This window comes from Delphinapterus leucas, chromosome 14 (assembly GCF_059928025.1).
Source record: "Delphinapterus leucas isolate spDelLeu-1000000601 "Yukka" chromosome 14, BTC_Dleu_Yukka2, whole genome shotgun sequence".
Taxonomy (NCBI): Eukaryota; Metazoa; Chordata; class Mammalia; order Artiodactyla; family Monodontidae; genus Delphinapterus; species Delphinapterus leucas.
Genome location: NC_143142.1, coordinates 16,310,982 through 16,325,461, shown reverse-complemented (window position 1 = coordinate 16,325,461; position 14,480 = coordinate 16,310,982). Strand labels below are relative to the sequence as shown.

The window sequence follows — 14,480 nt, the reverse complement described above, 5'->3', positions numbered from 1 at the left end:
ACTGAAGCAGCGTTACCCACATGAAGGGGATTCTTACTCTAGTTGGTTTTCATTTAAATACCCTCTGACCTTTACATTTTCCTTCCCATGGATCACCTTTGTTTCCCAAGTTCCACTTAGTGAAGTCATGAGGTAAATATGGTTCTGATACACAGCCCCACTCCTTAAAAAAACTTAGCAATTCAGCTCTATGTGAAGTAACTTATTTGAAATAAACAATTTCATAGCTTGGCTTTTAAAAGTAGCAGTGTTATTGGATGAAGCAAGGAATTGGCATTAGACAGCCAACTCCCTCACCCCATCCTACACACCCTGAAACCTGGGACCAAATCTGGCCATAAATATTCCTGGGAAAGACCCTGTGTCATGAGGGTCTAGAAACAGTGAATTGGGGGTGGTGGGGAAAGGAAAACAGGCAATTCGATGGAGTCAGACTTCGGCAGAGGTGGTTGAACAGCACATCATGCACACAAACCGTCACAGACAGGCATGCCAAACCCACCAGCACAAACTACTTACTTCAAGAACCTGCTGCTCAATACCAGTAGGAATTCCAAGGGAAGGGAAGAAGGAAGGGAGAGCCAGGAGAAAAGAGAAGATATTGACAGACTTTAGGAAAAACATCTTCAAGTCATTTATGAAGCAGGAAAGCAGCCATCTGGGCCTCTTGGGCCTGACCACGCTGGCTGGTTCCTTCAGGGGTGCACGATCATGTGGCGCTAGACCGTCCCTCAAAGTGTGACTCGGCCAAAGGGCTGCTGTTTGGACACCTGGCTGAGGGGTCCTGGGAGCAGATTAGGTGGAAGCCTCCTCAGGAGACAGCCCCCATTTGGACTGGTGATATGACCCCTCCCCTCTCCTCCCCACAACTGGATTCTCAAAGTATTGTCCCCTGAGTGCTACTTTTTTCCCCCCTCTGGCCCTCTCAGGCCATAGACCCTGCCTGCCCTCTCATATACTTTCAATAACATTACTTTCTTCCAAACACCACACACAGTGCTTTCCACGTATTAACTCATCAGGTCCTCACAACAACCCTATGAAGTAGACACTTCTATTACTCTCAGTTTATAAGTGAGAATAATAGGCCCTATTAAGATGGACTGAACTGGACCCAAATGGAATGGAGGAAGGGAGGCTTCCCCTTCCAATCTTCTATTTAGGATCGGCATGGATGTTCTTTGAGGGATCAACATATTCAGTAAAAAGTAGGGCATTCATAATTTCAACACACTCAGCAGTAACTCTGAGCAACCTTATTTTTCTAGACAACAGGCTACCTGGAGGAACATGGTCAAGTGTTCCCCATTTAGTTTCTCACAGATATGTCTCCCTAGAGATTTTAGATAGAGCAGGTTTTTGTTCAGAGGGCTCCTTGTCTAAAAGACCTGGCACGGCAGCTCCAATGAGAAAAGCACTTCCATCCAAGCACTGCTGCACGGGGAGGCTCACCTCGGCCTGAAGGCTTTCGAGTCGGATGATGTGCTGGTTGGTTGATGAGTTTTTCTCCCGAAAGTCTTCTCTGAGGGCATGGACTTGCATAGATAGCTGTCTCTCAACTTCTGATGCCTGCAAGCAGAAGAGACCATAGAGCTGATTTAGAGGTTGTACAAAAGAGGACTGATTTGCCTTTCATTTCTCAAGCATCTCTTTGCAACTCCATTCTACAAGTACACAATGAGAAACTGGTCTCCCATCCCTGGTTCCTTTGTTCCCTCACACCCAAACAAGACTAACCCCTATCCCTACCTCCACCATGAATGACTCCGTCTAGGTCTAAGACCACTTTGCTGATCAGAGGAAACAGGCCTAGAAAATTGTAAGTTCTCAAATGTTAGTTATCATCATTATGATTCTGCACACAGCAGAAGCTCAGCAAACATCTAAATTGAGAGACATGCTCAGTATTTTACATGGAAGAATAAGACCAATATACCTAATACCTTAGAAATTCCTTTATTTCTCCCATGCATTTCCTTAGTGGGGCCCAGGCAAATCATCTCTGTCTGTATTTCTTACTTCCAGTCAACATGGGTACTATTTAAAATACCCTGTCATGTCTGTTAAGATTTTTTCTGTTCATTCCTCAAGGAACTTTCGATTCTCTGGGGAGTGCTGCCTGAGGTGCTCGTTTCCCACCCTAATCCATTTATTCTCTAATGCTGAAACACAGCAAACACCAAATACCATTTGGTGTGTCAGCACCTTCTCTTGAATATGCAGGAGAGTACTTTGAAAGAATGCACCCTTGGAAAGATATGAACTCAGTCATCCTCCGGAGGGCCCAGCCAAGCCCCCACTGAGGAAAGCCCTGAACCCTGCCCTGTGGAGGAGAGCCACAGGACAGGTTAAGTAACTGCCTCAGTGCTTTTCTGAGGCCAAATAGGGTCAGTAAGCTTTATGCGTTCTCAGGAAAGATCACGGTGTGCAGAAATGGTTGGGAAAGGCTTTCAGAGGAGGTGGGATGGTAATAATGTTGAAATGGTAGGCTAGCTGTTCAATGAGGCTCTTACAGTAATAGTTATAGGTTCAACAGTTCCTTTTATCTTCAAGTGCTGTATAACCAATTGTCCATCTTTTTTTGGTTCCATAGATTCAACAAACGTGCCCCCTGCCCCAGACTACAGCGCCACAAGAATCAACCTATACTGCTAATTTTTAAACAATTACAAAACGTACAACAAAAGAAAATTAAACCATCTCTTTTTCTTCCTTATTCTAAATTTAATTTTAGACACTACCAGCTTGTTTCTTAATCACTTAGAAACACAATATTAGTCATCCTTGCCTAAAAATAAAATTAGTATAATTTACTGAATACTTCACTATGTGCAAGAACTGTGCTAAATGCTTTACCTCAATTGTCACAACCAAAGTAGGGCCTGTCACCCTCAATTTACTTCCAAGGCAACAGGCTCAGGGAAGTGAGGGAACTTGCCCCACATTTTAGTGAATGACAGCATCAGAATGGTAAACTTTGGGCTGTCTTACTCCGAAATTAGGACTGCAATACTGCCTTCTTACACAGTATCTTGAAATAGTTTTTCCTATTTCTATCACTCACTATTGAAACTAACTTCATGAGTCCAATTTAGAAAAGCTTGTTTTCTTTCTTTTCTTCTTCTTTTTTTAATACTAAGCAATTTTATTTGACTCTTGAAATTTCTTCAAATAGAATTTAGGGCCCATAAGGAAAATTTCCTCTTATAAATGCTGCAGTTCGATTGCCTATACTGAATTCAGTTGACTATCAGGGTTTCAAATATGTTCAGATTACAAAGCACTGGGTAATTCAGGCAGCTGACCTCATTCTGAGCATCACTGCCTTGACATGAATCATGAGACAACCACAGAGATGCACTGAGGGCTACAAATCTAGCCCAGGTGGTATCAGAAATGCTCCTGTAGACAGTCTCCTCTCAAAGTGATCTTCCTAGAAATAAAATTTGTCTCTTCCCTCCAGGAAGCATGACACCAAAGTCTCAGCTCCTAACCACTATGTTATAATGTTTCCTTTAATTGTCTGACTCCTCAGATGTGCCCAAGGATATACTGTTCACAAAGACTTCTAACCTACAGCTCTCATATGAATCTCCAACAGCCCTAAGAAGCAGGAATTGATGGCCTCATTTTGCAGACAAGGAGGTGGAGGCTGAGAGGAGTGGCACTGCCCTGGTCTTCAGCCTCCCGGTTCTGTGCTCTCCCACCACACCATGGCAACCTCCAGTCAGGTGGCCAGTCATTTGTCTGTGATGGTGATGGAGGGGAACGGATCAATCAGACATATAAGTACCATCTGTAAGGAGCTAATGCACCTTCCAAAGTATATTATTTTCTTCTTTTTCAGAGATGGAAACTGGCTCAGATACTTAGACCTGACTACCAGAATGAATATTAGCTATTTCTGCACATAAATTAAATAATAATCTCTGAAGTTTGACATAACTCTAATGTTCTAAATGCTTTCTGAACAAAGTATCAGAAAGGTTACAAAGCCAATTTTAGTTCCATAGTGGATTTCAGAGCTTCTTTGAAGTTCTTCAAGTAGGAGACTAAGCCAGAATAACAGTGGTCTTTCTGAAGAGATCTGCCCTGCTCCTGAGAGGAGGGATGTATGATGAAAGGAAAAACAAGTTAAGGGTCAGATGGTCAGGGTTAAGAGTTCCTGTCCTACCATAGATATGGGTATGAGTTATATGAGTCATTTAACCTCTTTGAGTCTCACTTTCCCAATTTATAGACATATTCGTCCTTTACACTGTAACACAAAAAAGGCAGGTTTGAAGGTATGCCCATTTCCCTATTTGTAATTCAGGACTTTGTGGGATTGAGTCTAATCACTGAAGTGTAGGGAAATAAAGAAAGGAAAGAAATATCGCATTGCTACAAGTTTAGGGCAACTAGGATCAGTTGTTTGCTTTTTAAAAAACTCAGGTACTGAGAACACCACGTGTATGTTATAAGGAGCTGTCATACGCACAAGTCCACTGAGAACAGCCTGTTTGGTGACTTGGCCAACATCATGAAGGTCAAGCTAAAAAATACAGGGAAATACAGAAATATTCGGCAGCCATACCTTTCAGTTCTGTTCTCCTGGTGGCCTTGCAAAGATAAGCTATTTAATATCCAGGAGCCATACCTCTCTTGGAGATAAAAAACTTTCTCCTTCTAGGTTTAGGGCAGCTAGTCATGGCCCTGGGACCTTTTTTGGTGGTCGTGGGGTTATATTAGGATAATTCATTTTGAAAGCAGAAAATGACAGGCATGGGACTTACAGTTTACTTCTCAAAATGATGAGTTTTGACTACCGTACCTGATTAAGCAGCCAGTAACAGCTGTGGCAAAACTGTGGCAGAGAATGACATCTATAATCATAGGTGAATATAAAAAAAGATGGTATGCTTTTAGCTCAGGTATTCTTTTATTCTTAAACTCTTAAATTTTTTTAATAATAAGAGTAACAGGTGACTTCCCTGGTGGTCCAGTGGCTAAGACTCCACGCTCCCAGTGCAGGGGGCCTGGGTTCGATTCCTGGTCGGGGAACTAGATCCCACATGCATGCCACAACTAAAGAGTTTGCATGCCGCAACTAAGAGCCCAGTCCACAACTAAGAAGAAGTCCACATGCTGCAACTAAGACCCGGCGCAGCCTAAATAAATAAATATTAAAAAAAAAAAAAGAGCAACAAATGTTTAGAGAAAAAAAATTAAGATGAACTGAAGGACTGAAATGAAAGTTTAAGTCCCCACTTATTCCTAATTAGTAGTACCACTCTCCAGTGATATATCTAATATCATCCATATTAGAGATACTTCTTGTGGGTCTTTGTAGAAATTTTCTATTCATATCTATCTATCTATCTAAAACATTACTAAAATTTTGGCTTTAAAAATACATATAGTGTTTTAATATCTTTCTATGTCAATATGTAAATCTACCTTATTCTTTTTAACAGTTGTCTGGCATTTAGTTATATGAATATACCATAATTTATTTAACTAGTCCTTGCTTATGAGCATTTATAGAGTATTTCAATTCTTTGCTATTATAAACAGTGCTTTCAAAAAATATCCTTGCTAATCAATCTTTGTACTTGTAGGAGAATACCCTATAAGTAAATAAATTCCTATAAGTGGAATTACTAGATAAAAGGAATGCATATTCATTTTTATAGGAACTGCCAAACTGTCCTCCAAAAATGTTGGATCAATTTACTGTACCCCTACTGACAGAGTGCAAATATGCCTGCTTCCTAATACCTTGCCACCACTGGGTATTATGAAATGTTTTAATCTTGAGATACTTATTTCTAATGTTCTCAAAAACATCTCTTTTACTTTCATTGCATAAAGATTGAATAAAGAAAACAAGACATTCAAGAAATAACTCTAGTTCTGTTAAAGAATGCTGAAAAGTTTAACACATACATTTCTTGAACTATCTGAAATGAACTACTTTTATAATCTGAGTACTCAGGTAATTATTATTTAATTAATCCTCAAATTGGCAAAAAAAACTGACAGTGTGTTCCTTCTGCCCAATATGCTTGACTTGGTCAAGTACCATCTAGGACAGATTACTTTCTCTCCACTGAGCAGAGCTGTTCCATGATTACTTTTCCAATTGACATGATTAGCAATATAAGAATATTTCACTAAACTGTAACATTTTAAATTTGTTTAAACTGGCCAAAGTAGAACTGTTAACTATATACTTTTTTAAACTTTTTTTTTAATTTTTATTTTTGGCTGCTTTGGGTCTTCATTGCTGTGTGTGGGCTTTCTCTAGTTGCAGCAAGCGGGGGCTACTCTTTGTTGTGGTGCGCGGGCTTCTCATTGCGGTGGCTTCTCTAGCTACAGAGCACGGGCTCTAGGTGCGTGGGCTTCAGTAGTTGCAGCATGTGGGCTCATTAGTTGCAGCACGCGGGCTCAGTAGATGCGGGAGCACGTGGGCTTCAGTAGTTGTGGTGCATGAGCTTATTTGCTACGTGGCATGTGGGATCTTCCCGGAGCAGGGATCGAACCTGTGTCCCCTGCATTGGCAGGCAGATTCTTAACCACTGCGCCACCAGAGGAGTACTAACTATATACTTTCTTGTTAAATGGAGGCAAGGAAGTTGCATTAGTTACACATGAGCATCCATTTAACTTATTTGTGAAAAGAAAAAAAATGAGCCAATTAACTTAGAAATTATAGTAGGAGAGATCTACCATTTTATTTTTATTTTTTAATTGAAGTATGATTGATTTACAGTATGTGTTATTCAGTTGTATAGCAAAGAGATTCAGTTATACACACACACACACACACACGCTTTTTCAGATTCTTTCCCACTATAGGTTATTACAAAATATTGAATATAGTTTCCTGTGCTATGCAGTAAGTCCTTGTTGTTTATTTTATATATAATAGAGATTATATATAATAGATATTAATATAATCTATTAATCCCGTAAGTTTGTTTTCTATGTCTGTGAATTTGTTTCTATTTTTGTAAATAAGTTCATTTGTATTATTTCTTTAGATTGCACATATAAGTGATATCATATAGTATTTGTTTTCCTCTGACTTTCTTCACTTAGTAAGACAATCTCTAGGTCCATCCATGTTGCTGCAAATGACAATATTCCATTCATTTTTATGGTTGAGTAATATTCCATTTATGTGTGTGTGTGTGTGTGTGTGTGTGTATTGCACACCTTCTTTATCCATTCAGCTGTTGATGGACATTTAGGGTTACTTCTATGACTTGGCTATTGTAAACAGTGCTGCTTTGAACACTGGGGTGCATGTATCTTTTTGAATTAGAGTTTTCATCTTTTCCGAATATAAGTCCAGGAGTGGGATTGCTGGATCATATGATAACTCTATTTTTAGTTTTTTATGGAACCTCCATATTGTTCTCCATAGTGGCTGTCCCAATTTACATTCCCACCATCAGTATAGGAGGGTTCCCTTTTCTCCACACCCTCTCCAGCATTTACTATTTGTAGACATTTTGATGATGGCCATTCTGATTGGTGTTTGGTGGTACTTCATTATAGTTTTGATTTGCATTTCTCTAATAATTAGTGATGTTGCGCATATTTTCAAGTGCCTGTTGCCCATTTGTATGTCTTCTTGGAGAAATGTTTATTTAGGTCTTCCGCCCATTTTTTGATTAGGTTGCCTTTTTTTTTTTTTTTATATTGAGCTGTATGAGCTGTTTGTATATCTTGGAAATTAAGCCCTGTTAGTTGCATAATTTGCAAATATTTTCTCCCAGTTCGTAGGTTATCCTTTTTGTTTTTTGTTTCTTTTTGGGTCGCAGCACGCGGCACACAGGCTCTTAGCTGCCCGACCAGGGATCGAACCTGCTGCACCCCCTGCAATGGAAGCACATAGTCCTAACCACTGGACTGCCAGGGAAGTCCCTATTTTTCAATTTTCAGTTTCTGTAACAGAACCCCAGAATATGGGTTTGTTTTGAAAATACATTTTATTGATTTTCCCCCAATCTTTCTACGTGTATGTACAATTACCCATGATCATATTACTCATATAGATTTTTTCATTTTGCCTGGTATCAGAAACATTTCCATGTTATTTATTATTACACTTCTTAATTGTCACTTTAAGTGACTGCATAATATTCCATCAAGTAGACAGGCTATGATTTCCTTTACCACTCCCTTATTGTTAGGCATCTGGGATTTTCCCATATTTTGCAATTATAATGAATACGTGTCACCCTGGTGGTGGTAGCAGAACTTTACTACTAGTAGAAGTGGAATAGAAAACCTAAGTTTTCCAGTAGAATGGAAAAACTGAGTCAGAAAAGTAGATGATTATACTTTAGAATAGAAAATCTACACCAATTTGAACCGAAAATGGGTTTATGATTAGCCTTTGCTTAACTGGAAAATCCAATTAACCTGAAGTCTGTATTTTCTTACTTTCAAGGTCTTATAGTTAAAAACTTTCAAATTTGGTAATAGGTGCCATGAGCCTACTGATAGTAAAAAGGAGGCTTATCATGTAATATGCTATCTTGATTATTTATAGTAATAAAAGCAATAGCCATCTACTAGATGGTAAGTAAATGCAAAAATGTATGATAGCCTTTTGCTCTCACTAGGCTTTAGTATGCCAATTCCTCCCAAAGCCTTTCAAAAATAAAACTCAGAAGTTAAGTTTGTTTTGTATTTATATTTTACTTAATATATAAAGATAGTAAGATTTTCACCAATACCTTTCCAAAGAGGAGGTTTCATTTCTGGTAATACAGTGGGATAGGTTGTTTGGACTGACCTTCCTACTGAAAACAGCTAAAAATACTGGATAAAGTGGAAAAGATTTCTTAAAAGCATCAAAGAGCTGACAAGATAGTAACGGAGTCACATTAATATTTCACATATGCAAATTATTACAACCAACCAATGGAACACAAACAGTAACAAATAAACCTAACTACACCACAAATAAATAGCATAACCACAACTGTAGGGGGCCAAGAAGAAAATAACTTACTTAAATAGCTTTGGAAAACAGTCTTTTGACTGTATACTGTAAGGTTCGGGGAAAAAAGAACTCTACAGAGCTACTGAACTGTAGTTAATAAACTTGTTTCTCACAGATGTATGGTTTAGCAATTCTAACATTACTGTATGTGTTTAATAGAATTGAACAAATAAGTAAATGCACCATGGATAATGAGAACTGGATTCTCTTGTGGAAAAAAAAAGTAGCAAATAAGGAAAGAGGGAAGGCTAACATGAACTCTGTGGTACTGGATTAGAACTGGAGACATCAGAATGAACTTACGGTTTTCAATACATATATAAATGGAGAGATTGAGAAAGGATTATAGATATCTGTTTATGAATGTGTTAGCATTTACACACTTATTTCCTAATTCTGTCTTCTGAGAGGGCCTAAAAGTAATGACATTCTACTGCTCACATTGGTTTCTATATACCAATCTCTAATAAATGAACTAAAGCTCCTTGGAGAAGTAGCTTGTTCCAGCGTTGGGGAAGGAAAAATACAAGATGAGCCTGGAACATCTTGTGATGCCAGAAAGAAAGGAAGTGCTCAAAAAATGATGGAGGTACACTGAATGGACATAGGAGTCAACTCGAAGGAGCTCCCAATGCCTAAGGCTGGGACCATATGATCAATAAAACAAATAATGACAGCAATGGATTATAATGTGTAGAATAAGATAAATATTCATGAGTCCACAATGATAAGTAAATAATTGGATAAATTAATTAATAAGGGAAGAGAGGCAGCTCTTCCTTACAGAAGAATTCCAATTAATAAATGTAGAAGGACCACTGGAGACAGAAAATCACCATTAGGCAAGCATCACAGTAATAACTGTTCCAGGCAAGAGCTAGAGGATGGGGACTTCCCTGGTGGTTCAGTGGCTAAGACTCCATGCTCCCAATGCTGGGGGCCCAGGTTCAATCCCTAGTCAGGGAACTAGATCCCACATGCCGCAACTAAGAGTTCGCATGCTGCAACTGAGACCCGGCTCAGCCAAATAAATGAATGAGTAAATACACAAAAAAAGAGCTAGAGGATGAATGCTAATAACTGGTGGGCAAAAGTCTGACAAGAAACAGGATATTTATATGGTCTCAAAGTTATCTCCCTGTAAGACTTATTAATTACAAAGAGGAAAAGAGTAACTTCACAGTGGAGAAGCCTGGCAGATACTACCTTAGCCGAGTGGTAGAAGTTAACATCACCAGTAAAAAAAAATATATATCAACACCTCATGTCCTCAATATGAAACACTGAAAAGGGCACAACTGCATTTCTGTGCTATTGCTGCAAAATTGCATAACCTAATTTAATCATGACAAAACACTAGACAAACCCAAATTGAGGGACCTTCTATAAAACAATTCATCATTACTCTTCAAAAGTACCAACTTCAGGAAAAACAAACCAACACTGAAGAACTGTCAGAGATTGCAGGAGACAAAATAAACATGACAACTAAATACAATATGGGAGGTTGAGCTGAAACCTGGGCCAAAAAAAGGATGCTGGTGGGAAAATTGGCAAAATTCCAGTAGGTATGTAGATTAGTTAATATTGCCTCAATGTTAATTTACTGGTTTTGATAACTGTACTATGGTTACGTAAGATGTTAGTATTAGGGGAAAATAGAAGAAGGGTATATGAGAATCTCTATTTTTTTCCGTAACTTCCTTATAAGGCTAACATTATTAAAAAAAAAAAATATCGCATTGGTAGTGCCACTAGACACTTGGCAGGAGAAAACAAGTCATCTCTGAAGGATGGTAACTTCATCCAAAGATCAAATAATTTCCATAAATAATTTTCTAATAAAAACAAGCAGATTGGGCTTCCCTGGTGGTGCAGTGGTTGAGAGTCCGCCTGCCGATGCAGGGGACACGGGTTCGTGCCCCGGTCCGGGAAGATCCCACGTGCTGCGGAGCGGCTAGGCCCGTGAGCCATGGCCGCTGAGCCTGCGCGTCCGGAGCCTGTGCTCCGCAACAGGAGAGGCCACAACAGTGAGAGGCCCACGTACCGCAAAAAAAAAAAAAGCAGATTATAGTAAAACAAAAACAAAAATACCCATAGAAACAAATACTCATGAGCAAGAACCACCACAAACAACAGAAACATTCATAATGACTTCAGATACTAGAATTATCAGATATAGATTGTAAGACAACTGTGATTATGTTTAGATAAATAAAAGACATGATTAAAAATATCTCTGTGGAACAGGAAAATATAAAATACAACTGACCAGACTGAAAATGACACAAGATGTCTAGCAATAAAAAACAATCCTTTGAGTTCACATAGCACCATGGACACACACCTCTAGCAGAGCACATATTACATTTTATTACAGTTATCCATTGGCATTCCTTCTCCCTCACCACATTTTATGCTTTTTAAGGTGAGGGGTGGCTGAGTCTAATTCATTTTTGTATTCCCAGTGGATAGCACAATGCCTGGCATATGATAAGTATGCAAAAAATGTCTGAACTGAACTGAACTAAGTATCTTTCATGGCTGACAGAAACTGCCCTTGAGCAATTAAAAGAATCAAGTCTAAATATATAGTAGTATAGCTACTATAGGATGAAAAAAACAAAAGTAAAAATCTCCAAAGAACTAGAGTAGACACACAGACCCCCAAATTTAAGTCAAAATGTTAACAAAAGTTTATTAAGCTTTTACTGTGTGGCCAGATTTATGCTATGAACTAGGGATACAATAGTGAGGAAGACAGATCTGGTCTCTACTTCAGGTTCTAAAAATGTCAGAGCTGGAACTTACTAGAAAAAACAAACCAGTTATTTGAACTCCCTCATTGCACAGATAAGGAAACTGAGGCCCAGAAGGGATGCATAAGGGTCACATAACGAGTAACTGAAAGGTAAACAAATGAGATACCAATTTAGGGAGAATGACTGAAAAGAATGGAAAACCAAATCACAAAAAACAGGGACTTAAAATTTTAATAGCAATGCAGTTGATAGAGAAAGGTTAGAGAATGAGAAAACAAAACCAAACCTGAGACACAGTAAGTAGAGTACTGATGTTTGCAAATATTCAAAGAAAAACATTTTCTTTTCCTGGTCTCTCATCTTGGGTTTCAACTAGATTAACTATTTTAATCTCTCTCCTGCTAGACTTTGAGCCCTAGTATCCACATTATTTAGTACATCACTGGTGCTGAAAACATATTTGGAGAATGAATGGTTTATGTTTTATCAGAAAGTCAGTTTTCCTATCAAGTTCTATTTTTCACTTTAGAATACAGAGTATCCTCTCTAGACTTTGCAAAGTACTACTTTACTACCAAGCCAAAGTAAACACAGAAACAAACACCTAACAATTCTTTCAAGTGAAAAATTTAAGATTTTAACAAAATGAAGATAAGTTTCATATTGATCAAGCTTTTCATTTTATTTTAGCTTAATGGGATTATGTTTTTCTGAACAACCCAAAGTTCCATGCCTGTTACAGGTAGACATTTGCCCGTCTAATCCATGTTGGGTTACTGGGTTCTTGTAAGTTTATGCTGTTACATGATAATGGTGTGGCTACGGACATCTGCTGTACTACTTTACTAATTAACACTATCTTAGTTCAGATATGTGATGCAGACAGATGAAACTCACTTTGTACCCAAGATTTATGTAGAAGGATGTTCACTGCATAATTGTTTGCAATAGTAAAAGACTGGAAGCAACCCAAGTGTTCACTGTTAGCAGATTGGATGTATCAGTGCAATGGAATGCTATATACATCTACCTGCACTAATATGACAGGTGAGAACTCTACCACTGAATCACCCACGCACTGATTACTTGCATTAATATGGAAAGATTTCAACAATGTAATATAAAGTGAAAAAAACCCAGCATATTTGATCCTATTTACCTAAGATAAAAGGTAAATTATCTTACCTTTAAGATAAGGTAAGTGCCACACATGCATATTTAAGTGCACACATGCATAGAAGGCCTGGAAGGCTGTTCATCAAAATGCTATCAGTGATTATCTCTAGAGGATGAGATTCCTAGTGATGTTCATTTCGGAAAAAAATTTGTCATAAAGTTTGAATATTCTATAGTAGTGTGTATTATCTTAATAATTAGGGAAAATAAAGTTATTTTATTTAAAAATAGGTAGGGCTTCCCTGGTGGCGCAGTGGTTGGGAGTCCGCCTGCCGATGCAGGGGACGCGGGTTCGTGTCCCGGTCCGGGAGGATCCCGCGTGCCACGGGGCGGCTGGGCCCGTGAGCCATGGCCGCTGGGCCTGAGCGTCTGGAGCCTGTGCTCTGCAACAGGAGAGGCCACAACAGTGAGAGGCCCGCCTACCGCAAAAAAAAAAAAAAAAAAAATTAACATGAAATAAAGATCAGAAATTTTAGTAATAATGAGGCTTGGGAGAGTGATACAACAGTCACAACAAATCTCAGACAGCATAAGCTTAGAAAGATTGAGGGGGAAGAGAAGTTATTATTATTACTTTTAAACTTTTAAAGTTCTAAAACTTACAGTTTCATGTCCCTGTGAGGTATATAAAAAATACAAGACACAATCTCCATCCTCAAGTAGCTGAAGGAGAATGAGATGAACACTCGTAAAGAAGCCAATATAAGGTACAGAATAAATATTTGTACATACTGACAGGTAGTAAGAGAAATGCACAAATAGCTCAAGACAAAATATCGTAGATGTCTTACGAGAAGGAACAACAAAGAATACAGCTGTGTGATCTTGAGAAAACTATACAATCACTATACCTCAGTTTCCTCATCTGAAAAATGGTGATTAAAAGATCTACCTTAACAGTTATGCCAGCATTAAAATGAAATAATGTTAGGGAACCGTGGACCGGAACCATCTGCCCTGGCCAGGCATGAAAATAACTGCTTGCATAAGTTGTCTCACAAGAGAAGGTCCCAATAGGGAACAAGAAACTGACAAACTGCCGCCAACCAGAAGAATGAGGAGGGGCCGAAAAGAGGGAGGAGATGCCAGCCCATAATATATCCTGCCAACCTCCCAGAAACACTCACGCTGGAATCCATATTGACTGAGAGATGTGCATGCCACCAGGAAAAGCCCTGAGTCAGACCAAACATGGGCATGAGCAAAACGACCGGGCACAGACAACCCGGAAATTAACCCCCATCTCCACAAAACCCGAGACTTCGAGCCACGATGATGCAGAGCAGTTCTCCTGGGTTCCTCACCCTGCTGCTGCTATCCGCTTGAGCGCCGCTTTTCAATAAAGTCTTTTGCTTCATCAGCATGTATGGCTCCTCGGACAATTCATTTCTGAGTGTTAGACAAGAGCCCTTCTTGGGCCCTTGAAGGGGTCCCTCTCTGGTAACAATAATGTAGATAAAATGTTTAGCACTGACTAAATATGTAATAAGTTATAGCTATTACTATTATTTATGATAAAGTGAAAACTCCAAATAGAATAC

General features: G+C 38.9%; 1 protein-coding gene across 4 annotated transcripts in view; it reads right to left on the bottom strand.

The window, feature by feature from the left end:
• BICDL1 (BICD family like cargo adaptor 1) overlaps positions 1–14,480 on the bottom strand; it is a 99,355-nt gene that overhangs the window by 26,476 nt on the left and 58,399 nt on the right. For all 4 annotated transcript variants that reach the window (XM_022600335.3, XM_089894550.1, XM_022600336.3 and 1 more), the window contains exon 3: positions 1,453–1,569. In XM_022600335.3, the coding sequence (XP_022456043.1) occupies positions 1,453–1,569 (117 nt within the window). The remainder of the gene's footprint in view (positions 1–1,452; positions 1,570–14,480) is intronic.